The following is a 25,826-nucleotide window of genomic DNA, read 5'->3' on the forward strand; positions in this document are numbered from 1 at the left end:
CAGATAGGGCTAAACCAGGGGTTGGGAAGAGGGAAAGAGCCCGAGACTATTACAGGGTGTCAACAAAACTCTCACAAGATGCGCTGCCCTGGGCATCCCTGCCTGCAGGGTCCTGGGGCTCTGCTGAGGGAGGAGAGTCCTCCTGGTTCTCACCCTAGCCCTGCTAGCCCTTGGGTCCGGCAACCCCACTCCCACAGAGGGGAGAAGCATCCAGTCCTTCCTTGGCGGAGGCTGAGCCCACGAAGACCCCCTGCGCAGATGAAGGCACACGCAGCAGCCTCAGAGGCACCAAGGGGCCTGAGCATTCGTGCGGGTTCTGATGACCTTCCCTTTCAGGTCCAGTTCCCTGACACAGAGAGCAGGGGCTGGCTGAAAGTGTGTGCTGGGTGGGACCCAACTCCAGCAAGATGCTCCTGGGAAAAGGCTCGTGGTTCAGAGGCCCTGCAAACTCTGTCTTGCAGGTTCCCCCAGTTCGCATCACATATTAAAATCCTGGGGGCAGATATCACTCAGTGGTAGAGCCCACGTTTGGTGTGCACAAGGTCTTGGGTTCAGTCTCCAGTACCTCCATTAAAAAAAAAAAAATAAACCTAATTACCTCTCCCCCGCAAAAAAAAAAAAAAATTGTTAAAAGTTCTGACAAATCCTGCAGAAAGGAAGCCTATTTAACGGTGCTTTAAAGCAGCATCTCCCCCATCTTTCCAAGCCATGTGAATGGTTTTGGGTAGAAAGCCGATTTAGCATCCTGAGGAGGGAGTCACACTCCAGGGAACGTTGGATACAAAATTCTCCTAAGTCTTTAGAGCTCTGATCTTCTCTAATGGAAAGCCCACCCTGCCCGCACTCACAAGCTGTGTGTCAGTGCCCCTCTCTCCCCTATCCAGCTGCCCAAATGAGGATGAATATCAACAGGCACCTGCTGAAGCCCTTTCAAGCTCCCTGGGGGGCTGCAGGCACCGCTCAGAACCTCCATCTGGCTCCAGAAACAAAGCATCCCCCTGGAGTGTGCAGCAGGAAGCTGTTTCTTTCAAGTGGCCTTTCCCTGGGCAAGGATGCCCGCGCCACCTGCCCCACCCTGGCTCCCGGCCTGCACCTCCCAGGACACTCAGCCCCACTCTGGTCCAGGCCATCTCTAGCCTGTCACAGGGGACTCCAACTTATCAAATCTGCCCCCAAGCAGCCCCCAGGAACTGAGGTCCTCATAACCTGAGCGGGGTGGAGAAGGGGGCTTCATCCTGCCTGGGGATCCCAAGGAAGTGGGAGGAGTTCAAGCTGGAAAGGGTCAGATTCGTTAGAGGAGAATGTGAGCTTTTGCACTCGATTTAGGGATGAGCTGGGGCTGGAGTTTTTGGCTGACTGAGCTGCAGGTTAAGGTTCTGATGGAGGAGCGGGATGGAGGAAAGGGAGTTAGGTGCAGCAGAAGTAGGGTTACGGTCAGAGTTAGCATCAGTTTGGCTTAAGGCGAGCCCTGGGGAGGAGCAGGGTCACAGAGTTCTTGTTGAGACTAGGGATAAGCACAAAGCGTTGTGGTAGAACTGGGCTAAGTTGCCCCACCTCCCCCTTTCCTCATCCTGCAAAATCCAGGCTCTTTCCCTGCTTTGCCACCTATGCTCAGAAAAGAGAAACACTTGCCAACATCATGTCAATTGGTTCCCTCCCCAAATTGCCCTGACGCGGAGGGGAGGGGGGCAAACAGATCCGGCTTTTGGATTAGGGAGTTTGAGGTCTCCTGCCCCTGTAGTGAGTGGGCAGTAGAGACTGAGTGAGAAAGACGCAGCCACCCGACTCCCTCCAACACCCCGGAGGGTCTGCTCCTGCCCTACACGCAGCTCACTTGGTGTTGTCAGAGTCGATTGTGTGGAAGAGATCCTCCAGTTCTTTCTCGTTGAGGACGCCATCTGCAAAGAAGAGCTGGAATTCCTCCAAGGACAACTTCCCATCATCTGTGAGGAAGGGAGGGAGAGGGGAGAGCAGCAGGTGTCTAAGAGATGGGACATCCCCAGAGCCAGACAATCCCCAAACTAACAGACGACCTCCAGCTCAGATAATCCCTGCCTGCCCCGCTAATCCAAATTAACCAGCAAACTCCAGCTCAGGGAGCTCACCAACTCATCCAGCTAATTCCCAAACCAACAGACCAACACCCATTTACAAGTAATCCCCAAATCAACAAATGCTGGGGCTCATTATGCCCCATCAATAAGTAGAGAGCCCTGTGCCCCGCCCCCACCAATCTTCTCTTCAAGTCACCTGACCATCTACAGGTACAGGTACTACTTAATGTAGCTCCACACCCGTGAGAGGCAGGGCCAAAGTGGGGCAATCTGATGACCACTCTTCATTGTTTCCAAATGCTGAGATAATCTCTACACTCTGAAACCGTCTCCACAGCAGCCTCCTCCAAGCCAGGGTGCTGACACTGGGGAGGGGATGACCCCTCTCCACGCTGCCTTCGCAGGTTCTGACCAGAGGAGCCAGCTCCAGTAGTGACACAGAGTTCTCAGGGTGCCAGGGATGCAGCCCCGAGGATGCTAAACCACAAGGGGAGGGGTTGCCAGGCCTGGGGCTGCGGTTCTGGGATGGGGGGCAGGGCTCTGGACAAAGGGCACCCCCAAGCAGACGCACGCCACTTGTCCCCTCTATCTCACCTCTTCTTCCTCCACATGCAGTCACCCTGGGCAACAGCATCTGCTGGGGACGTTCTCATGGGGTTGGGCGGTGGGGCAGACAGGCCACCGAGGAGGGGCTCACAGCAGAACTCCAGGGACTCCCTCCCACCTAGGCATTCCTGCTGAGCACACTCTGGCAAGTGATCTCCACCCACCTCCACCTCCTTTCCAAGACAGGCTCCTGTTCTGCCTTAAAGGAGCCAAGTTGTGAGAGGCAGTGGAGGTCAGGGAGAAGGGTGGGCCTGGCCCCTCTGCAGACCCCTTCCACTACTTCCAGCCAGTTTGCAATCAAAGCCCTTGAGAGCCCACGTGACACTTAGTGTGGAGGAGAAAGAAATGCCTTCTTGGTGGGGGAGGGGGAAGCAGCCCAGCAGCAGGCACTGGGGGAAGGGGAGCGCAGGCTGGATCGCAGTCCCCCAGTTCTCTCCGGTAGGTACCCTTATGCAGGGCACTGTCGGCCCAGTTGGACCTGGCAGACCTACTTGGGCCTGGAGCAGAAGGCACTCATACATTTTAAAGGCTCCAGAGCTTCTGTCTCTGCTGCCAGCAGCTCTACAGGGGCTCAAAGTCGGGCAACAGGAGAGAGCACTCCTCACACCTTGCGTGGCTTCCCTCAGCCTGTGTGGAGAGACTCGAAAATAGTGCCTGCATGTTGGGGGGCTGGGGCAACGTCCCATATGCCTCCAACATCCCAGCTCAGGGTTCAAGGTCACAGACGAGGAATGAATTTGCGACTCTCAAAAACAAGAACCCCGCAAACAAAAACCCCCCTTCACACTCAGAAGACCCAGAAACCAACCATAAAAAGTACATGATACCAGCTGTGAAATCTGTAAACTCAGCTGTGGCTCTTTCTCTTCTGTGAAAGAGACTTTCCAGATTTCCTTTGATGAGACAGATAAGAACCCAGGAGGCACAGTTTAGAACCTGGGTGGACACACAGGGCTCTGGGTGTCCACGCATTCAGTCCTCACGGGCTCCCCGACAGCGTAGGTGACAGAGCCGTACTGGGCACTGAGTGGTGAAGGGACCTGCCCGGGTCCCACAACTGGAGCTTGAACCCAGGCCACCTGGCTCCTGAGTCCATATGCTCTCAACCCGACCTGGGGCAGGGTCTTGTGGCAAGACCCCCAGCCACGGGGCTCCGTGGAAAATCTGGGGACAAGTCTGGACTGAGTGGAAGCCTGCTGGGATCGATTAGTCACGTCTGCCACGGGCCCGGGGCTTGGTGGGGGGTTCTCCCTGCCGCCCTCTCCTGCGAGTTCATGCATCTCCGTCCAGCCTGCACTCAGAACAGGCGGAGAGAGGCCCGCCAGGCCTCGGAAGCACAAAGCCTTCTCGGTGACATTTCCCTTGGCTGTCCCACTGCAACCCTCACAAACCCAGATCAGCTAATGAGGAAGCAACATCTGCCCGGGCCTCTGTCCAATTACATGAGTGAGCAGGCCGGCACCTCCAGGACCCCAAGTGGGCCATTTGCAGGTGTCCTCGCTAATTAGCGTGAGCTCAGCCTCTGTCGCAGTGACCTTTGAAATGCCAGGCATCTTCCAGTGTCCCCGTCCCATGGAGGGTAACACCGTCTGGCACTCAGCCCTCCGCTGCAGCCATACCACCCTTCTGGGTGCCATACCCCCCCAGGTGTCCAAGCAGAAAACCCCCACCTTCTGCCTCCCCTTGGGAGCCATGCCCAGTTCCCACCTCCATTTCCATGAAGATGGCTCTGTCCCTGGAGCCATCAAGACAGGACAGCCTGAGCCCTTGCTCCCGTGATCCCAAAGGCTAATTCCACTCCAACCTGCGGCCACAGGCCTAATTTGAGACCACATCCCCCTCTTCCGCCACACAGGCTTTCTCGCTGCTGGGGTCACCCAGGGCAGAGCCAGCATCCAAGGTACTAAACAAGTGTGCACACGAGTGTGCATCTCTGGCTCTGTCTACACCCACACTCATACGTCCGTCCACACAATTCTGCCCACACAATGTCTGCAAACTGTGCTGGGCTGAATTGGAACCACCTGACCTGCTCCCCAGCCGAAGACCTGCGGTCTCTCATGTGCCTTTCCCAAGCCTGGTTTGTGTCACCTGTGAAAAGGGGGGTGGTACTCCTTCTCCCAGTAGGAGCACAGTGAACATCAAATGAGGAGGTCTGTTAACGTCTTGGTGCATAACTGATGCCACTGGCCGCCTCCACCAGGTGGTCAAGTCCTGGCAGTCCCAGCACGGCTGGGAATCAGACACTGGTTGAAAAACCCAAGGGCTGTTTTCCGAGGCACTCATCAGTTGGTCTGAGGGCTCGCTGACTCCTTACAGCGTGCCGAGACCCAAGCCTCCCTGTACCTTCACTACAGCTCTGTGAGCAAGTCTGTCACCTGCATTGGCCCACACCAGGCACAAGCCCAAATCCCTACCTGTAAAAACCTCACAATCGGCTGAGGGTTGTGGCCAGCACACTGCAAGGACCTCTCCACCCCAGGCGGGTGCACACTGAAGACTAGAGAGAGGCCTGAATCAGGGGTCAAACCCCCAAACTCCTTTCTCGAATCTCTAATGCTGTTCAGGCCGCGATGGCAATACCATGGCAATTTCTCCAGTGCCATTAACGTCCCCCTACATCACTCTCCTTCCTCCTTGCTTCCTATGGAATTGCTGCTCATGGTCCAGGGTCCCAGAGGCCTGGGAGGAACCAATGTCATACTCAGGGTGCGGTCAAGAGATGGAGACTCCTGGGTGCTGATGTGCAGCCCAGGCCTGAGCACCCCCTCCTGTCTCCGGAGGCCTCACCTTTTACACAAACACGATGGGGAGATAGCTCCAGAGAAACTCTCAGGATCAGGAGGGAGGGGGGCCCGGGCCCAGGCGAGAGCTGCCACCCTGAACTGCAGCTGCAGTATTTTCCCCATGAACAAACACTGAGCACTGCCTGATTCTCTTTTAAAAAGTCTGCCACCCACGTCTCCTCCCGCGTTTTCCCAACAGCCCAGGGAAGGAGGCAGATTAAGTGCTATAGTCCCACTTTACAGATGGGGAAACTGAGGCCCAGAGAGGGCCTGTGCCTTGGTTAAAGTCCACAGAGAGTTGCTCTGGGCCTTAGAATGAGGACCACAGTATTCCTACAAAGCTACAACACTCTCTGTGGCGGCTGCAAGGTTCAGGTGGGCCTTAGTAAACTTTATTATCCTCTGGTCCCTGCCTTTCAGAAAGGTCCAGGGGAAGTCGGGAGAAGGGGCGTGTCCTGAATTCGCTGGTCAAGACAATGTGCTGCTCACTTTGCTGGGGAGGCTACATGAGGTGGGGGAATGTCCTGGGGGTCCACAGCAGGGCCTCGGCTGCCTTCACGCAGCTGGGTGACCCTGGGCAAGTCACTGACGGACTTGCTAGAACAGGGGCAACAGTGCTGTCTCAGGTGGCTTTGAGGAGGACGGGTGCCTGGGCCTAGGAAGGGCCAAGAGTGAGGCTGGGGGCTCCTTGAAGGGTGGTCTTTGGGCCCTGCCTGGGCTGCTCTGGCCCAGCCCAGCTTCAGGAGGTTAAGGCACCCCAAGCATTTACCACAGGCAAGACATCACAGTGTCACAGACATCTATTCATTAAGACGGTGAACCCGAGGCAGAGAGCAGAGCCGGGACTACGCCTTCTAACTTCAGAGCCCTGCACTGTGAACTGGAAAGAGACAGGTCCCCATTGGGGGACAGCCTGGGAGGGAAACTCACCATTTTTGTCTGCCCGGCGGAAAATCTGCAGGGAAGAGATGTTGAGTCAGTGCCGGCCAGGGAGGGGCAGGCACCCTCCAGTGGCTTCTGACCACCTCCCCTCCAGGTGGGCTTGGGGAAGCTGGGCCCCCTTCTCCCTGCCTTGGGAGGAGACCCTGGACTGGGATCCAGGGACAGAGGGAGGATGTTTCAGGCAGAGGCCCTCCCAACCCGCGCGGAAGCAGCTGCCTCCTCTCCCTTCTGTGCTGCCAGCCTGCCCACGGCCACGCTGACACACGCACACACGCGCGGACACATGCTCACACCCTTCACATGCTGGCGGGCGTGCTTCCAGAACCATCAGTCCCCGTGCTGCACCCACTGTCAGACAGTCACACTCACAATTCGCATCCTGCCCCACGGATGCAGCCACCTGCCTTACACCCACTACCCCAGACCCCTCAAGAGCCTGGGAGTTTGGGTTAAGTCTCAACTGACGTGTCAGCTAAGGGAAACGCCAGGCCTGGTGACCGGACCAGCCAGAGCAGGATGGATTATTTTTTTGGGTGAGGGAGAGGTAGGAGCAGGTTGCTGGGAGCTCAGAAATCCAGGTACAGATGCCAGGTTCTGGCTGCATGGGGGTGGGGGGGGGAGGGGCAGCTCAATGCCCCTCAGCCCCAGCGGAGACCAGGTAACTCCTCCTCCTGGTATTTGTGGGATCAGGTAAGCCCTGCTGATGGTGGGAGGAGGGGAGGCACCGCTGCTGTGTGTGACCCGAACACCTTCAAGGACAGAACACCCCCAAGCAATGGGAGGGCATCCATTATCAGGCACCTGAGGCTGTGACAAACTAAAGCAGCAGCTCAGAGCTGCTTCTCAAACATCCCCCTTCTCTAAGCTGAACCCCAAGTCCAGGGCACTGGGTGGGAGCCACTGTGGTGGGGGTGGAAGTGGGAGCAGTTATCAGAACTCTAGCCTGAGTGGCCCATACTCCTGTTCCTGACCCCAAGGTTCCTGGGGGCTGGGGTCCCACTTCCCAGTGGCTGTGCTGGGTGGTGGTGGTAAACAAGTGATTGGCACGACCACGTGACGTGGCCCCCCCCACCTGCTCATCACCCCATTTCACAGATGAGGAAATGGAGGCTCAGAGCTGGCTCATGGCCAGCATGTGAGGACTCTGGAGCGTACCTCCTGTACCAGGAGAACCTGGAAGGGTCTGGGCAGGGCTGTCCTAGGAGGGTAGCCCAGGGTTCCACCCATGAACTCTGCCAGGGCTGAGAGAGAGAGAGGATCTAGCTGTGCAAGAGTGTGTTTGGGAGGACTAGGGCTCTGGGCACTCACAGCAAAGATGCCCCTCCCAGCCCAGCCCTCTCCTCCCAGGGCCAGCTACCAGCTCCAAGAGGAAGGGAAGGAGAGTGAGAGGAAATCCACGCTCCCCCACACTCACAGGGATGTGTCGTACACACACACACAGCTCTCCCAGAAACCCACGATGCACACTCAAGGCACTCCATGCCCTCCGCCACCCACCACACAAGACCCTCACTGGTCAGGCACACCCCACCTCCATGCTGCCACTTGGGCAAAGCTCGTTCCACCTCCTTCCGGCATTCTACAGGGGAAGTCTCCCAGCCCAGCTGGCTGTCCACCCTGTAGAATCTCCCTCCCACAGTGGAGAGTGGGTGGGAGGGTGAGGTGGGGCAGTTTAGGTCCCAGAGGGGATGAGGGGGTGAGGAGAGGGAGGGTGGGGTGGGGAAGGGAATGAAGGACAGAGATGGCTCAGTGGAGTGTGGGTGCCCAGAGGGGTCCAGGCTCACAGCGGATGGGGATGGTCCCAGCTTTACTGAAAGGAGAGGGGAAAACAGATGAGGGGAGGGGGCTTCATTTTTCAAGAGGTGGTGCCTGGCGCAAACGGATCTTTGGGGGTGAGAACACCAGGGCTTAGGGTATAGAGCCAGAGGAGAAACCCTCGGAGCCAGGGGTTGGGGGGGGCGGAAGGGGGTCTCAGAAAAGTAGCGACTCGAGCAGGGATCCGGGATGGAGAGGAGGACGGGGCTGGAGGCGGTCAGGGGCTCCTTTCCAGGGAAGAGATGGAGGTAAAGGGTGAGGTCGGAGCTGGGAAAAAAAGAGGGTTTGGCCAGGACAAAAGTAGGGGGGCGGTGGCTGGGTGGAGGGGCTCCAGGTCCCAGCTCCGCGAAGGTGTGGATCCCGAGAAGTGGAGAGAGGGGGCGGCAGGAGGGGGTCGTCCAGGTCCAGGGACGAGACAGGACTGGCATGGAGACCCGCCGAGACCCGGAGGGGCTGGGGACCGCGCTCTGGGACACGGAGGGGCCGGTGCGGGTCCTGCTCTGGGCCGCCAAGGGGGATGGGCCGGGGGTCCGGGCTTATGGAGAAGGGGTCCTCGCGGGTCCCGGCGGGGACCCGGGAGGGCGGCGTCGGGGTCGCCCCCGTGGGAGGAGGGAGCTCGGGGTCCCAGCCCGCGCGTACTCACGTCCAGGATGACAGAGGTGCCCCCGCGCGAAGAGGCGGGGCCCGGGCCGGGGCCGGGGTCCGTAGCGGGGGCGGCGGGGGCGTCGGGGGCCAGCGGCGCCCGGGGCTCGCCCATCCTGGCGCCCACCCAGCGCAGTAGCCCGCCCAGCGCCCGGCCCTGCGGCGGCGGCTCCCGGAGCAGCCTGTGCGCGCCGGCCCTGCACAGGCGCGCCGCCCGCTCGCACATCGCGCCGCGCCCGCCGCCGCCGCCGCCGCCGCCCGCAAGCCCGCCGACCCCCGCCCGGTCCGCGGCCCGCCCCCGCGCGACCCCCTCCCCTGCGCCGCCCGGCGCCGCCCCGCCCTCCCTCCCTCAGTCCCCGCGGCCGCGGCCACGCGGGGACCGGCCGGCGCCGGGGGACAGGTTGGGGGGGCCGCTCCGCCCGGACCCCGAGCCACGTGTCCGATGGCCACCGCCCCCACGTCCAGCGGCCGGGCACCAAGGCAGGGTGTACCCGTGGGGGCGCAGGGCTTGGGGGCTGGACTCCAGCCTGGCCGCAGAGGGGGCTGCCCAGTACTCACAGGGTTGTGGACGTCCCACAACCTTGGGGGGCGCCCTGGGGGCTGCCACCCCGAAAGTCTCCGACTGCCTTCCCTCCCGAAGGTGCCCACCCCCAACTCGTGGCGCTGCTGCAGGGGCCGGAGCGCGGTGTCCAGCGGGCCCGGAGCGCCCTCTGCCGGCTGCCTCTCCGGCATCTGCGCCCACGCAAGGGGACCTCCCCCACCACTCTGCTGGTACCCACTCTTCCCTTCCACGGCGTACACACCCTCTCAGACCTCTCTGTCCCATTACACAACGCCCAGAACCAGCCTTCGCCCCAGAACACCCTCTTGCCCTCACACTCCCCGCATCCATCCATTCCAACCGCCAAAGGATTAAAGGAACATCAGCTAGGTACGAGGCCTGGTGCCGGCAATGGGTTCTCAGAACAGGGAAACAGAAAAGGTCCCTGGCCTCCTGGAACTTATATCCAAGTGGGCCGAGCCAGGGACTGGAATGATTCCACAAATAAGTGAACAATTAAAACTACACTGCTGTAAAGAGGTGGAACCCTGGGCCATGAGAGGGGGATTCATTCACCTTATGGCCACCGAGGGGTATGTGTCAGAAGAGACTTGAGAGGAAGTGATCCTTATGCTGAGAGGAAGAGGAGTAGTTAAAGAGAGGAGAGAAAATTGCCCTGGGCTAAAGACCAGCTTGTGCGAAGGCCTGATGGCAGGTGCAAGTATGGGGAACGTGAAGGACTGGCTGAAAGGAGGCAGTGGGGTAGGAAGGAAAAATGGGAGGGGGTGGGCACTAGACTGGAGGGCTCGGGGGATTGTGAAAGCCTCCCCAGTACCCATTCCACAAACCCACCCTCCCCTCACTTCTCTAACACAGCTGCTGTCTCCTGTGCTCCCACTCAGCTGACCCTCCACTTGGGGCACCATCCATTGTCCCCTAAGCCCTCCTAGTCCAAGGTCCTTCTCCCACAAGGCCCTGTGCTTCAGCCCCTGCCTCCACTCCCCGGCTCCCAGAGCAGAGTCCTGAGCACCCCACCTCCTCTCCAAGCACAGAATCATCAGAAACAGGAGTGGAGGCAGGCTCTGGTTTTATTTGGGATCTGATTCTGGATAGAGTGAGGACTGAAGTCCTCCTGGCTCGGCACTCAGCTGGCCCTGGTGATCCCAGCTCACACTGGCAGCTTTCACCCCCCAATTACAGGTCTGGGCCTATCCCGGTCTGCAGTCACTGTTCCTACCCTGGTCTGAGTCTGGGCAGCTGGGTTTCCCACTCTTCATCTGAGAGGCCCATTATAAGGGCACGTGTTTTCTCCTGTCTCCTGGCAGGAGAGGCCCCCTTCCATCACTGGGGCATCTTGGGACACTCTCTGCATCCAGCAGGGCTGTGGTGATCTCCCCTTCTCTTTAGGGTATGGATGTGAGGATGCCAGGCCAGGTGCTAGGGCGGCTTCCTGGCCTCCTTCCTCAGCAGGGAGCTGGCCACAGCCAGAGCCCCGCCCTGCACGAACCGCACAAAGTTGTCCCCGGCCAGCGGCCCCAAAGCGTACAAGCCCTCCTGGTGGATGCTCTGGTAGGTAAAGGGGTCCACGTCAATGGGGTTCCTCTTGGCGCTCAGAGGCTGGTCTGGGTCCATGGCCAGGTCAGCGCCTGCCCCCGGGAGGAAGGACAGATCAGGGTGGGAGCCAATAAGGACCAGCACCAGGGAAACCTCGAAGACCTTCTGGTGGCCCTGGGGGTCCTGGAACACAGCCTGGCGGTCCTCCTTGAAGAGCAGAAGCTGGTGCTCGGGGAGGCTGCGGTAGCCTTCGTAGGGGCTGGGCAACAGGATGGACTGCTCCCGCATCATCTGGTGCACCTTGTGGTACTCAGGGTACAGCATCTTGGGCAGCTGGTTGAACACCAGGCCGGGGTCGTCCACGGGTCGGCGGAAGGCATGGATCACTGGGATGTTGTAGTGGCGAGCATAGAGGACGGCGTCAGCCGCCGACAGCCCCGCACCAATGATGACGACGGGATCCGATGACGGGGTCACTGTGCCTGCCCGCGTGGCTGCCTCCAAGGCCGACAGATCATGGTGGACGAAGGGTAGGCCCTCCCCACGGATGCCCAGCTGGGCTGGGCTGTCGGATGTGCCGGTGGCCAGGACCACGTTGCGGGCACACAGGGAGAATGGCTGCTGGCTGCGGTCCGTGGCTGTCAGGAAGCCACTCACCTGGAAGACGGGGCTGGGGTCCTGGGCCCCGGGGCTGCTGAGCTCAGGTGTACCCCACTCCACGGCTGTGACCACAGCACCAGACATGAAATTGTGCCCCAGACCCTTCTTGATCACATAGTCCCTATAGTAGTGAGCAATGTCCCCGGCCGTGGCCCGGCTGTTGCGAAGACCTCTGGGGGGAACGACGAGGGAGGGTGAGAGTCAGATAGTAGATTCGGGGTGGGGTGGTTATCGGGTGGGCGGGCTGGAATCAGACCCTGGAGCTGGACAGTGGCTGCCCCACCCACAGGCACAGGACTTGGTCAAGTGGTTTAACCTCTCAGAACCTCAGTTTCCTCTTCTATAAAATGGAGCTGACTCAGGGTGCCTCATTAGGGTGGGGTTCAGAATGTGGCCTCTGGGGCCAGACAGCCTGGATTCAGATCTTAGCTCTGCCACTGGTGAGCCTTGTGCCTGGAACCCTCTGCCTCCGCTCCTCGTTTAAAAAATGAGGATGACTGTGGTGACAGCACCAATTTTGTGCCATTGTTGAGAGGCGAGGATGATACGAAGGAAGAGTTTAGAACCTGACAGGTCGTAAGGGAAATGAGGCCAGCCACCACTATCCCTTCAAAGGACTAAATAGTACTCTACGTATTTGTGGGAGGATTCCACTTTTATAAAGTTCAGAGACAGGCAGAACTAATCTATGGAGTTAGAGGTCAAGAGAGTGGTTTCCTCTGGGGATGAGGCGGGGGTGGTGACTGGGTGGGGTCCCAGGGGGCTTCTGGGGACAGGGGATCTGTTTTTTGAGTCTGGGTGGCTGAAACGCAGGTGTGTCCACTTTAAGAAATTTCATCCTCCTGTGTGCATATGACTTGTGTGCTTTCCAATATGTACTTGTATTTCAGTAAATAAGTTGATTAAAGAATAACCATGTAAAGCACTTAGTACAGTCCCCAGCACTCACAGTAACAGCAGAGACTATTTATTATTATTGTTACTGTTATCATTACTGTTACTATTATTGCCACCCTTTCTGGGGTAATGATTAGGGCCAGTGCTGCCAGTGGGTGAGGCACACAGACTTTGACATTATCTCAACTCCTCCCTGTATCAACCTGTGTTACCTCGGTGAGTACTTTCCCTGGCCTGTGGACATCCTGTTAAGGATTACTTCGCCTAAACAGAATCCTCTGTGACACGCTGCCAACACGACCCACGATTGTAGAATAATCTCAGACTGCATCCCCTAAGGCCACTCCAGCCAATCCAACTCATTAGTCTGCTACACAACCTGGACTCTGGAATTCATGTCTGTGGGTTGGTCATTTCCCCTCCTCTGTTTGAGTAAAAAAATTGTTTTAAAGGACTGTCCTAATAGGATGTTACATCCAGGGTTTTGTATAATAATAGAGTGGCTTTGGGCTCCTACATCTAAGCACAAGACCCAGCTGGTAGGAATCACTCAGTGGAGATGCTCGCCCTCCCTTGGGAATATTATGTGGCCACGTAAGAGGATGCTTGTGCAAACCTTGCGTCATCACCACATGAAGCCTCATGACATCATGTTACATTTTAAGAGTAGGATAGGAAAGGGTACGTCTACAAGTGAAATTTATGAGAGAGGTTAACACCTCACGCCACAAGCCTGGACGTCTTCCTACCACATTTGTCAGGACACAAAGTCTTTGTGTCAAAGAGACAGACAGTGAACCCTGGAGAGATGGAAACTGAATTGCCAGAGAGGTCAACCACCTGCTGGGTGGAGGATGGTCCCCCATCACGGCCCCCGAGGGTGGAGGAAATGTACAAGAGCAGACACCACGCAGGTGGCAATCGTCCATCCTGAGCACTGGGCAACTTTCTGCCTCACACTCCAGGAGGAGCAGGGGCTGGAATTTGTCTATTTAGTCATTCATTTGTTTCTCCGGGGTGGTCAGAAGTGTGCGTTATGGAGCAGGAAACCTGATGGGAAGAGAATCCCCCAAGATGTAAGAGCGGTGGGTAGAAGTGTGAGGTTGGGGTCAGTTTCCTTCCTTCTCTCAATTTTCAGTTTTTCTATAGTATGGTTATGTTTCTATGGCAAAAAACATTTTTTAAAAAAGTGCATCTAATTAGCTGACCTAGGAAAAAAGAGACTGTTCTAGGCCAGGCTCAAATTAGTGGGAGAGGCTGCAGGGAGGCCAGAGGACTGGGGAGCCCAGGCCAGAGGCTCTGGGGCAGGGTGTGGGGAGCAGGGGCCACTGTCACCCCCTCCTTAGAGCCTGGGATGCTCCAGGGAGGGCAAGTCGAGGTCATGTGGCAGGGGGAAGGAGCAATGGACAGGGAGTCCCTGGTGAACCCAGCTCTGCTGCTCACTCCCTGTGTGGTCCTATGCATGTCCATTCCCTGTCAGATCCTTAGTTCCCTCCCCCCGCACCACCCCCCCAGTAAGAGGAAGGGCAAGGCTAGATGAGCCTGGAAGCCCCTATACCTCTGGCTCTGGTTCCTGGGTTCAATGTCTTGGTCTTCCCTGCCCACCCTGGGCTTCCCACAGTCACCTTACCTTCGCTTCCGGCACATCCAGTCCTTGACCTGCAGGTCCGGGAGCCCCATCCACTGGCCTTGGCTCAGGGTCACCATGGAGCCTTCAATGGACTGGGAGGAAAGGAGACCAAAGTCAAGGCCTCTACTAGCTTCCAACCCACTCAGGGCTGGAGGGCAGGGGAGGTCTTAGCTGGGGTTGGTGGGAGACGGGGGTGGGGGTGGGGAGGGGAGGAGGGAGAGGTGAATAGGGAAAGACAGGAAATGGATGAGCCCTAAACCCAGTTAGGGAGGGACTCTCCCCAAGACTTCATGTAGACTCAGCCCAAGTCCCCTCACCCTGGGGCCCCACTCACATGCCAGGCGCCCCCAGGCAGTTTCCGTCCCAGGACCAGGTGGGGGATGGCTCGCTCCTTCTGGTGCTTCCAGGTGAGGACAGACTCCATGTTTCCCCCCAAGTCTGTGTCTGGGCGCAAGAGGGCATCAAAGAGCAGTGCCACAGGGCTTTGGCTCCGGCCTTCAAGGCCTTCAGACAGGTAATCCAGGTCCTGGAGTGGGGTGGGGGGACGCAAGTCAGAGGGGCCCCTGGAGGAGGGCCCTACATTCCCACCCTAAGATCAGAGTGTCAGATAAGCTTGTGGAATGCCACCTCTCAGAGGAAGATAATGCACATTGGCATATTAAAGGCTCTGATAAGTCCTGCAGCTATCATTTACCTGTTTAATTTTGCCAAGCCCAGAGTCTCTCAGACTTACTGGAGCAGGAACATTTCCCCCTACATTTTTACCCAGGAACTGGTGTCCTGTAGAAGGCATTTTGAAAAATACCCTCAGACAAATGCCGGCTTGCTTCCGCAAATGCCGGCTTGCTTCCGCAAATGCCGGCTTGCTTCCGCAACTGCCAGCTCAAGGGTGGGAGGGGACTAGGAATCTTGATGCTGCCTGAAGTGGGGGTGGGGGACACTGAGTGGCTTCCTGGAAGGCAAGGGGCCTGGAGGGCGGACTGGTGAGCCCTATTGGGCAGAGGCTAGTGCACCTGCAATATCTCGGGCAGGGCTCTTAGCTGTGGCACTACCAGCATTTGAGCCGGAGAATTCTTTGTGGTGGGGCTGTCCTGTGCTTTCTAGGATGTTTAACAGCATCCCTGGCCTCGAGCCTCTCGGCCTGTGGTAGCACCGCTTGGGTTGTGACAACCAAAATTATCTCCAGGTGGCTGAGTTTGGTCTTAGGTCTCACAAATGTATATTTTTTGATTTTTGCCTTGGAAAGGCTGGGAAAATTACCCCACAGTGGGCGTGTCCCCCTACCCGGAGCTCTGGCCCACCTGGTCCATGATGGAGACCCCTGGCGCCTCGGTGAGCTTCCTCTGCAGCAGTGGGTGCGGGTGGATGGCATCTGGCTTCATGTAGGGGGTGTAGCCCGAGAGCAGATAGGACAGGCAGATGCCTGAGGGACCGTTGCCTGGAGAGAGAGGGCAGGGTCAGAGGGCAGCATTTTGGGGTGCAAAAGACCACCATCACCGAGGGCTTTGGTCTTGATCCGTCTGATTTATTGATTTGCTCTTTGTAAAGCTAAAAGTAAAACATTTATAAAGCCCTTAGCACGTGCCAGGCATGACAACAATCAGTAATAAAGTCATGGACAGGTGCTGGAGCCCTGGACTACTTTAACAGCAATAAAGTTGGGGTGATAACTGCTGACACTGACCGAGTACTTCCCACATGTCAAGCTTTGTCACGTGATTTTCATAAGAACAAAACAATACGAAACTGACAGCCGCTGCTGCTGTACCAGGCCCCTCTGGAGCCCCGAAGCTTCATCTCACTGGGCTTCCCTGATGATTGTCGCCAGGCGCATGCTACCCTTTCTCCTTGAGGGAGCTGGGGCACAGAGAGGTTAAGTGACTTGCCTGTGGTCACCCAGAGCATGACTGAGATGCTGAGATTACTGAAAACTAGACCAGTTCTCCAGAACTGACAGTGCGCTTGGACAGACGGATGCATAAAATATTATAACAAAGATGGCTACATCCTGGGGGTGGGGGGAAGCTCGGGGGTGGCTACTAAGCCACCTGTGGGCCTGCCTGCCCCCAAGTCTGGACAAATCCCACTGCTTATCAGTGGCACTTCTTGGGCAATTAACCTGGTGACTTCACTTCTATTCTTATCTCTCTTTCCACCCTCTTATCTTGTGCTGTTCTAAGCCTTACCCCTACGCAGAATACTATTAGGATGAACCATATGAAATCACTGATGCTCAACTGTTTTTAACTTACAAAAATGGCCATTTTGTGTGGTTCAACCTGCTGCTTGCCTGGAGGGAGGGGCCATCTGTTCTTCGTTTTTGCAGACCTTAGGACGGATCACGTGCTACGGCTGCGTTCTCGTGCTCAAGCACCCAGTTCAGTGCCAGGCACAGAGCGAGCACAAGATGGTGCAGGCTTAAAGCCAGTCCCCTTGCCCTCGCTGGGCAAACTTCGCAGATCATCCTGCTCTGGCCTCGAGGGTTGTTGGAAGGATTACGTGGAGTGATGTTTTATAAATTGCTAAGCATAGCACTGGGCACACAGTGAAGGCTCTGAGGCCAATTTGAAGAGAACAATTGTAAAGGAAGGCCCAACCTGGCCTGGCTCAGTGCAGCCCCTCCCACTGCCCCTGGTGGCACTCACCGATGATGACGACAGGGAGGGGCTCTGAGCTGCTGGCTCCAAGGTGGTCCTTCCTCCAGGTGCTCATAGCTGTGGCTGGCCGAGGGCTGGAGGCTGGCAGCCAACCTGGTAGCACAGGGGAACAGGGGCCACTTGGTGAGCCTGGGTGTCACACAGTTATTTCCCAGCTCTACTGGCCTCCTGTGGCCCATAGGATCAAGTCCAAGGTCTTCCTGGAGTCATATCGGGATGACACGCCCCTCTCATACCTGCTACATTCTAAACAGGCCCAGTGAAGCAGGACTCCCTCCCCCAGCCTGGTCGCCCTTGTTTCTCTGAGCCTCACTCCACTCTCCCCATCCCATCAGGGACAGTGACAATACTTGAAGCCTATTACTCATCGTTTATGAGGCCTCCTTCACCCAGCTGGGGACAAGCCATGTCCCCTACTTCTGTGATGGCCACAGCCCCCACCGCACAATCCAGCCCTCGGGTCTTCGGTGTAGCCTGGTGGACTCTGGAACCATCACCTGGCCCTGGAAGGCACTTCTGAGCTGGTGACCAGAGGCCCATTCACCTCTCTGAGCCTCAGTTTCCTCATCTGTTAAATGGGAATAATATTTGCCTCTACCCCATAGGGCTGTAGGGTATGTGAAGCACCTTCCTGGGACAAATGTGCCACTGGGAAAAGACCAGAGCTCACTGCCTGCTCCAGGGGCTGGGAAAGAACAGGTGGATGTGGGAAACCGTAGAAGCCCGAGCATCTTGGTTTGAGAAATGCCTGTAAACCGGCTTGTCTCTGGGGCACCAGCGCCCCCTGCTGACCACAGACCCAAATCACTCAGAGGGACCCAAACTCGGTTCCTAGGGCTGCAAGTACCAGAGGAGACCAGACCCACCTTCTCCACATCCCCAAGTCCTGGCTAATTGGGCCCTGATATCACCCACTGTCTGGTAGCCCTGCCGTCCTGAGGGCCAAGGCAACATCCACATGGGCTCGTGAGGAACGGGTGGGCACTGAACACTTTCCGTGTTCCGGGTACTTGACATGTTTTTTCTCATGTCCTCTTCACACCAACCCTATGCAGAGAGTCCTCTTGGTGTTATTATCCCACTTCACAGATGTGTAAACTGGGGCTTGGAGAAGTCATGCAAGTTGCTCAGCATCACCCAGGGCTAACGGTGCCAAGGCTTTGCCTGAATGCACCATGCCTGGCACTTGGCTTGACCTGGGGAGACCCGGGGCTTGTAGCCTGTAAAAGAGTGAGTGGGGTGGGGAGCAGCCAGGGATGGGGCCCATCGCTGGCCTTCAGAATTCTTCCAGAGAAGGCAGAAATCTGTATTTTTAGGTGAATTCTCTGATTTGGAAAACTGGGCAACTAAATAACATTTTTTGAAAATCTTGAACAGGCTGAAAAAAACATGACCTCTGATGGGTGCAGAGTGACAGCAACACCAGTGTCCACTGCTGGGCAGGTCCCGAGTGATGGACGAGGGACAGCCGCCCAGCCAGGCCTCTCACAGCGACAACGGGCCTTCCCACAGCACTTCACAGTTTACAAGGACCTTGTCCCTAAGCCATAGCGTTTGGGCCTCTCAGCCACCCTGAGAGGTGGGCGATGTCACCTCCTATGTCTGGCAAGTGGGGAAGGGGAGGCTTAAACGGTAAAGGATGTCACATAGGGGGAGATGGCATATTAAGGACGCCTTCCTCATTGCCTGCAGGTCCCCTGAGAACAGCCTTCCTCCCTTCAGCTGCGGCCTGGCCTGGGACAGCCTCCCCCACCTGTCACAGTAAGCCCTGTGTCCCCCAACGGGGACCATGTGGCCATCTCTATGTCTGGTTCCCTGCAGGAGCCCATGCTATCTGCCTGGGGAGAGGACTCTGGGGTGACATCACTGCCACTGATAACAACAACAAATGATGAACCTTTCCATACTCTGTGGAGTTAGCTCGGTGCCAAGCACACTCTAAACACTTCACAAACATTCAGTAATTTAATATGCATTTAATTGGGTTGTTAGAAGTCCTCTCACAATCATGCCCATATTACAGATGGGGAAATGGAGGCCCAATGAGCTTCTCCTAGCCCTGTGTGGGTTGCCCCAGCTTGCACAGACAGGCTGAGCCGGGTTGGAGCCCAGGCCTCCCTGCTCCAGAGCCTTCTCTGAGTCCCCCAAACATGGCGTGACAGGGTGTGACAGCTCCTGCCAGAGGCCAGGCTGAGTGCAGTCCCCTCTGCTCACCTTACTGCTCTGTCCAGCGCTGGTGTTGTGGAGGGAGGCCCAGGGCCGCTGTTCCCAGCTGGGAGGGACAGTTTCCCACTAGCTATCTGTCGCTGGGTGTGCCTGGTAGCCCTGGGGAAGTCGGCTGTGGGTACCTTCAAACTGCCCTGGGGCCCCTCACTCCTCATCTGCACTGTCCCCAGGAGTAGCAATGACAGGACGCATGTGCTATCCTGGCTAAATCCTGGCTTCCTGTGTATCCGCCCCTATAATCCTCCTGGAACCCACTGTACAGACGAGAAAACTGAGGCTCAGGGAGCCATGGCCACGCCCCCAAGCTCACAGAGCCAGTGGTAATGGAATGAGTTTGGTCCCCTAGGGCTACGACCACCTAGACACCCCATAGCCCCCGACAATGAAGGGCCAACCTATCCCCAGCACCTACAGAATGCCCACCCCCGGCCAAGTCCTTCACTTCCCTGTCCCTTCGAATCCCCACTTCAACCAGTAAGAAGAGTCTTACAGGAGCTGCGTTTACAGATGAGGAAACTGACTGCCCCTTTTCAGCCTTCCTATTTACCACCCGGGCTTTTGGAATCCAAGTCTCACTGCCAGAAACCTCTGGATGCCACACGCATGAGGTCACCACCCCGAGGCTGACCTGAGAGGTCACTTCCTGTGCAACGATATAGACTTAGAGGTCTCAAAACCTTGGAGGCACACACACAGCCAGCTTTCATTGGAAAGTTTAACTTCCTATTTCTTTCATGCTTTTTGGTTTTGTGGGATTGGAACAGTCTGTTTTCAGTGTGAACTTTTTGTTGGCATCCATCCAGTTGAAGACGGCAAATGTTGGCTGAGAGAAGTTAACGTTAAAGATGCATTCCAATTCACAAAAGAACATTAGCTTTAAAGACGTGGTAAGAGTCGCACCTTCAAGGGATATTTCTTTGGAGTTTGTAGCATTGGTCCTCCTAGGATTACTAAAATGCAAAACTACTCTAAGACTTGGGACACTTGTATGGCCTCCTTAACTGAGCATCTCTGGTGGCTCCTTGCTCACTTAATGACCTGCCTCGTGAGTTTTCTTATTCCGGCTGCCCAGAGGGAGAAACTGCATCAGGAGGGAGCAGGTGTCTCGCCCAGGAATGTTGGAGACTACGCCCACAAGCCCAAATCCTGCCCCTTGATTCCTGTGGAGAGGGACGGGGTGGGGGGAGATGAGTCCCCTCTGAGGAAAACAGCATGACAACAGTGCCACCAAAAAAGTGACATGAGGCTGTGGCAGGAGGAGGATGAGGAGGTGCTCTGTCAGCCTGAGTACCATCTGCCACTAGCCACCAAGGTGAACCGTCAGCTGCAGTGCCCACCCCGTGGCATCACCTCCGTCCAAAGCCGCCCGCGTCTGGAGCCCCAAGAGCTCTGAGGTTCCCCAGACCCCCTGGGGCTCCACCCTTCAAATTCAGCAGCCTCAGGGGCTCTGTCCCAAGTGAGCAGGAGAGGCAGAGTCCCGAGGGCAGCGCTCAGCCTGGCTGTGGGACCCAGTGGCCTCAGGGCGTCGGGCAGCCTGCCCGGGCGGGCCACACTTCTCTTTCCTGCCAAGAGCAGCATCACGTGGGCTGGGGTGCAGTCTGAGCCAGCGGCAGGGCAGCTGTCGGCTGACAGTGCCAGGCACCTGGAGATGGGCAGGGCCAGGCAGGGTAGAGGAGGAACCTGGGGGCATGGGAGGGGGGATCATGCCGACTCCCTGGAGCCAGGATGGGCAGCCTACAGGACCACCTGAGGTCCACGTCGGCTCCAGGGCCCTGCAGGTCACCTTGCTCTGGACGGGCCACTGTCTCCCACCTCCCACGCCTCGCCCCAGCCACTCACCTGATGGGAAGGGTTGTCAAGGGCACTGGTGAGCCTGGCCTGGTCAGGCACTAGGAGAACCAGGGATCACGGTGCCGGTCGAGGGAACAAGATGCCCATTACCCCGTGGGGATCCAAGAGGCTGTGAGAGGCAGGGAAGCGAGAGTATTTCACGGGCTGGGAGGAGGCGGGTGGTGGGCGGGGCCAGAAAAATCACTTTCATAAGCGTGAGTCAGCAGGGGCCCCTGGATGAATGAACTTGCACACTTGAGGGAGGGCAGTCACGTTGCCAACCCAGGGGACGGCCTTAAAGGGCTCCCCTTCCTGGGGCTGGTCCATTGCAGGGCAGGGCCTGTGGGTGGCCAGGCTGGCCCCCACCCCTGGGGCTCAGTCAGTGAAGGGAGGAACCAGGGGACCCTGAATGACCCAACCTGGCCTTTCCCCTCAGGGAGGCGGAGACAGTACTGCCTAAAATACAGCCCAGGGGGCCCCTTTAAGGGGAGAAAAAAGTCCCTGTTCCCTCATTCTACCTGGTTCCACATGGTGCCCTCCCCTCCCCCTCTTCCCTTCCCTCCCCTCCAATAAAAAGCCCTCTGGCACCAGCCTACAGGTTCTGGGAACTCAGCTCTGCCACTCCCTGGACAGGCTGCCTCAGTGTCCTCATCTGAAAAATGGGGCTAATTGACAACTCCCCCCCCACCCCCCCGGGCGTTTGTGGAGTTTCAATGACCTCATTCTTGGTTAAAGTGCCTAAAACACGAAGCCTGCTCCCTGGTTCATACCTTTTCTTTGCTCTTTTTTCTCTTTAGAGTGCAGCACTGGCGTACCTCACATTTTGATGGTTCCTACTTATTGTATTATCTTATCGCCTTTCTCCCCAAACCAGGATGTGGGTTCTGTGTGGCAGGAAGGTGTATTTGTGTCTAGTTTATCTTGTGTCTGGAATACTGCTCAGCACACAGTAGGTGTTCCAGAAGGAAGGATGAGAGGGAATTAGAACAGTCCTTAGCTCACAGACCTCAGTGCGTATTAGCGGTTATTTCATTACTGATGTTTCTGTCACCCCCATCCTCCTCTCTTGCCCTGGGGACTTTCCTGCCAGCCGTGCCCTGTGGCTGGTGGGAGGGGACTGTGGGTGGTCCCGCCAGGGCCAGGACTAGGAGAGGCCACTGAGGCGCTCACCTTGTGTGCAAAATTTAAAGTGATGCCAAAAACACTCAGTAATCAAAAAGTAGTATTTGGATGCAATTTTTAAAAAATCAAAATTCACACCCCAAATCCAAGATAAACAAAATGTTAAAACTGCAAACAAAGGCAGGATCTGTATCTAGGCCAGGTTGAGTTGTATCGGAGCCTGATGCAAAAAGAAAAATCGTAATACTGATGCTGTGTTTAGTTAAAACTTTGATATTTTGTTCATCTTGGATTTTTGGCATTACTTTTGATTTTTATAAATACTGCATGGCAGGGAGGGTATAGCTCAGTGGTAGAGCACATGCTTAGCATGCACAAGGTCCTAGGTTCAACCCCCAGTGCCTCCACTAAATATATAAATAAAAACCTAATTACCTCCCTACCCAAAAAATTTTAAAAAATAAAAATAAAAATATTGCAAGAACACACTACGTGCCTTGATTATGAAGTGCTTTGCTGCCCCTTGTATTTGGTACCCAAGGTGACGTCTCTCTTCTACTCCGGGCCCTAGTGGCCACAGAGAACAAGGGCCTAGCCCCAGAACATGCACAGTTGGGTTGGAGGGGGGACCAGGAGGAGGGGGACCAGGTCTGACCACAGGGCTCCTTTGGGGACAGGGGGTGGACCCCGGGTGAAAGATGTCTCTGAAGATGCAGAGAACAGCTGGGACCTGTAGAGAAGTGGGAGAGAGAGAGGTTCTCTCGTAGAGAGGGCTGCTGGCAGGGTCTGGGGGCAGTGTGAGGAGCTGGGGTAAAAGGGAGACCCTGGGGCAGGGGGCCCCATAAATCTCGTGACTGGTCCAGGCTGGGATGTGCCTGGTGTGTGGTGGGGTGGGTGAGAGCTGGTTTCTGGATGAGCTCCAGTAAGGCACTGCCCCCCAAGAACCTCCCTTTACCCAGGGGAAATGGTACTCATGGTCTTTTCCTCCTGGGGTCCTTGGCAGAAGTGACCTCTGGGGTCATGTGACACAGGGTGCCATAACATGCAGCTGGCTGTAGGAAGTCCATTGCTGGGACCTCAGCTCCCTGGCTGGCTCCTAGCTCTGCTGCAGGTGTGCTGTGTGACCTGGGGCTGGTGGCCTACCTCTCTGGGCCTCTATTGCAGCTATGGCCTTGTTACCAAAACCCTGACACTCTGATGTGCAGCAGACACACACCAGGACCCAACCAGGGGTTTGCACACAGCAGGAGCCCCAGCAGCAGGGGAGCAGAGCTGCCTCTGGAAGCAGGCTGCATCCTTCTCCTGAAGCCACCCCACTGTCTCCACTTCCCCATCCCAGGGCTCTGATCTGCAACTTTTGGTGTTTGGGGGATGTAAACTGAGGCAGAGAGAGACACTCCAGGAGTAGAGACTCCAACCCTGAGCATGGTGGATGGGGGCAAAGCTGAGGCTTGGAGCCCAGAGGGAGAGTTGGGGGGGGAGGTGGGCTATGGGGACCCCCATCTCTGGGTCTGCCTGGTCCCTCCTCCCAACTGGTCCATTGCCCCCGTGGGCCCTGACCCCTTTTCTGAATTTTGAAAACTTGCTGATACGGGGGAATTGTGGGTGGGACATGGACTTTCTTCCCTGTCGCCTGTTTACCAGGCAGCAGATTACCGGAAATAAAATGTGTTGAGTTGCTTCCAGAAAACTCGACTGAGACAAAGACCGATAATGTCACCAACAGACAAAGGGGTAAAGTTTAGAGGGGCCACAGAGAGAGACACAGCAAGACGTGTCTTTGCAGGATGACTTTGGGGGTTTGGTTCTCTTGGACTCTACCAGGCACCCTGATTCTTTAGATCTGCCCTGTACCCTTCTTGGCTGTGAGTTCGAGTGGCTATTAGGCCCCTGAAGTGTGAGCCTCTGAAATCTGCAATTAGGGGCTGCGGACGCAGCAAATAAAAATACAGGCACCTAGGTAACTCTGAATTTCAGATAAACAAAAAATAAACTTTGCAATATTTGGGCTATCCTTATGCTAAAAATAAATTTTTCCCCATTGTTTATCTGAAATTCAAAGTTTCCTGGGCTGCACATATTGTATTTGGCAAATCTAGCTGTCAGTGTGAAACAGACACTTGATGTCAGTAAAAACAAACACCAACAACAAAAAAAGGAAAAGGTAAAATGGCTCAATAATTTTGATATGGATTACATGTTGAAATGAAAACAATGAAAATATTTTGGACTTTTTGGGTTAAATGAGATCTCTTACTAAAATCACCTGCATCCAATTTTTTTGTACCTGTTTAATGAGGCTATTGGAAAACTCATGGTTACACCTGAGGGTCTTAACAGGGTTTTGTGGGATGTGGGGACCTGATGCTCATGCAAACTGGGACATTCCCGGGTTTAGACCTTAGGCTGGACAGCGTGAAGTGGGAGATGCACTTCCCTGCTGAGCCTCAGTTTCCTCCTTGCTCCGTGCAGTGGAGGGCAGGGGCCTGGCTTGTGGGAGGAGCCCACACAGCAGCTCAGACTTAGTATGCAGCCCCCCACCCCCAGGCTTCCCCCAGACCTCTCTCAGGATCTGGGGAACCAGTGAGAGAGAGGGTAGGGGTAGTCCCAAGGCGCTTCCCTGGGGCTCCTGGTATTGAAATGGATCCCCTCTGTCCCTGTATCAACACCCCCCACCATTCCTCTCTCCCTAAGAAGTCCTAGGGACATTTGAAGGGGCTGGGAGCATGCCTCTCCTTTGTGGGGGCTCTCACGGCTCTGACACTGGCTGGGCATCTCCAGGCATCCAGCAGCATTGACAGAATTTCTTTACACGCAGCTGAGGCTCAGAGAGGCCAATCTGGAGCCTGAGGTCACACCGCATGGGTGGCAGGACTGGGGCTCAAACCCAGGGCTACAACTGCAGAGCCTGGGCACTGCCAGGAAAAAGGCCAACAACGAAGGAACTGAGGAAGGAAGGAAGCCTGCTTCCTGGCCTGAACTCTCCCGAAGGGCACACCCAGCTCCACAGCTGCCCCCTTTAGGAGCTGCCCCCGCTGAACAGTGTTTCAGGGATCAATGCATTTGATCTGTTAACCAGTCCGGAGGAAGGCACAGTGCTGTTATTCTCCCATTCTACAGATGAGGAAACTGAAGCCCTGAGAGTGTGAGATGGGTGGTGGCAGAGCTGGGACTGTGACCTGGTTCGGCTCAGCGTCCTGGCGGGACTAGCCCAAGCCCAGCCAGCGCGTGACAGGAGAGCTAATATTTACCCTTGCCGTCCACCTCATCTTATTGATTCTCTCGACTGCCCAGAGACGTGGGCAAATATTTCCCATAACAAGTTTAGTTGACAGATGAAGAAACATGGAGGGACTTGCCCAAGGCCATGGGGCAATGAAGTGGGGAGAGGGCATTCAGACTCTGGTCTGTCTGGTGGCCAAGTCCCTGTCTGCTGCCCCAGGACACCAGTGTGAGCTGCCAGGGCTCAGCACAGGTTCACACCCTGCAAAGTCACCATGGACCCCTGGGGAAGTCAAAAGTGGGGAAGCCTGTGGCCACCCTTCTCCTGCCCAGCCCATGGAGAGAACCCAGGAGGAGCATCTGCATGGGGCTGCAGCTGGGGGTCTCCAGCCATATTCTCTGCTTTCGGATTCCCCTCCCCTCTTTCCCTTAAAAACCAGGGGGAAAGTTCTGGCAGAAGAATGACTGTCTGACCAACAGTTGGGGTGGACAGGAGTCCGGCCCAGGGTGTAAAAAGTCTTCCGCTTTGGAGTCAGACCAATCAGGATTCTTTCAGCTGTGTGTCTTTGGGCAAGTGACTTAACCTCTCTGAGTTTCCGTTTCCTTGTCTGTGAAATGCAGATAACAGCAGAGCAGTGCTTC

General features: G+C 56.3%; 2 protein-coding genes across 2 annotated transcripts in view; both read right to left on the minus strand.

Moving 5' to 3' along the window:
* The window catches only part of NECAB2 (N-terminal EF-hand calcium binding protein 2), a 29,324-nt gene extending 20,247 nt beyond the window's left edge, over window positions 1-9,077 (minus strand). The window contains exons 1-3 of the mRNA XM_031457988.2: window positions 8,847-9,077; window positions 6,377-6,401; window positions 1,835-1,943 (exon numbers count right to left, since the gene is read on the minus strand). Of these exons, the coding sequence (XP_031313848.2) occupies window positions 1,835-1,943; window positions 6,377-6,401; window positions 8,847-9,071 (359 nt within the window). The 5' untranslated portion in view covers window positions 9,072-9,077. The remainder of the gene's footprint in view (window positions 1-1,834; window positions 1,944-6,376; window positions 6,402-8,846) is intronic.
* A 1,379-nt stretch (window positions 9,078-10,456) lies between these two features.
* OSGIN1 (oxidative stress induced growth inhibitor 1) lies at window positions 10,457-21,001 on the minus strand. Its single transcript, XM_010980496.3, has 6 exons — window positions 20,850-21,001; window positions 16,773-16,877; window positions 15,429-15,565; window positions 14,462-14,653; window positions 14,128-14,219; window positions 10,457-11,772 (listed from the first exon to the last, which is right to left on the minus strand). The coding sequence occupies exons 2-6, from the start codon at window positions 16,837-16,839 to the stop codon at window positions 10,824-10,826; spliced, it is 1,437 nt and encodes a 478-aa protein (XP_010978798.1). The 5' UTR covers window positions 16,840-16,877; window positions 20,850-21,001; the 3' UTR covers window positions 10,457-10,823.
* Between the last annotated feature and the right edge of the window lie 4,825 nt (window positions 21,002-25,826).

This window comes from Camelus dromedarius, chromosome 9 (genome assembly GCF_036321535.1).
Source record: "Camelus dromedarius isolate mCamDro1 chromosome 9, mCamDro1.pat, whole genome shotgun sequence".
Lineage (NCBI taxonomy): Eukaryota > Metazoa > Chordata > Mammalia > Artiodactyla > Camelidae > Camelus > Camelus dromedarius.

Bases quoted from the DNA above. Each gene is read 5' to 3' on its own strand.
- OSGIN1 (XM_010980496.3), bottom strand. From the start codon at position 16,839: ATGAGCACCTGGAGGAAGGACCACCTTGGAGCCAGCAGCTCAGAGCCC. The intron at 15,566-16,772 runs GTGAGTGCCACC...CTCTCTCTCCAG, and splicing joins CCTCCCTGTCGTCATCATCG to GCAACGGTCCCTCAGGCATC. The intron at 14,220-14,461 runs GTGAGTGGGGCC...CTTTCCTCCCAG, and splicing joins TGCCTGGGGGCGCCTGGCAT to TCCATTGAAGGCTCCATGGT.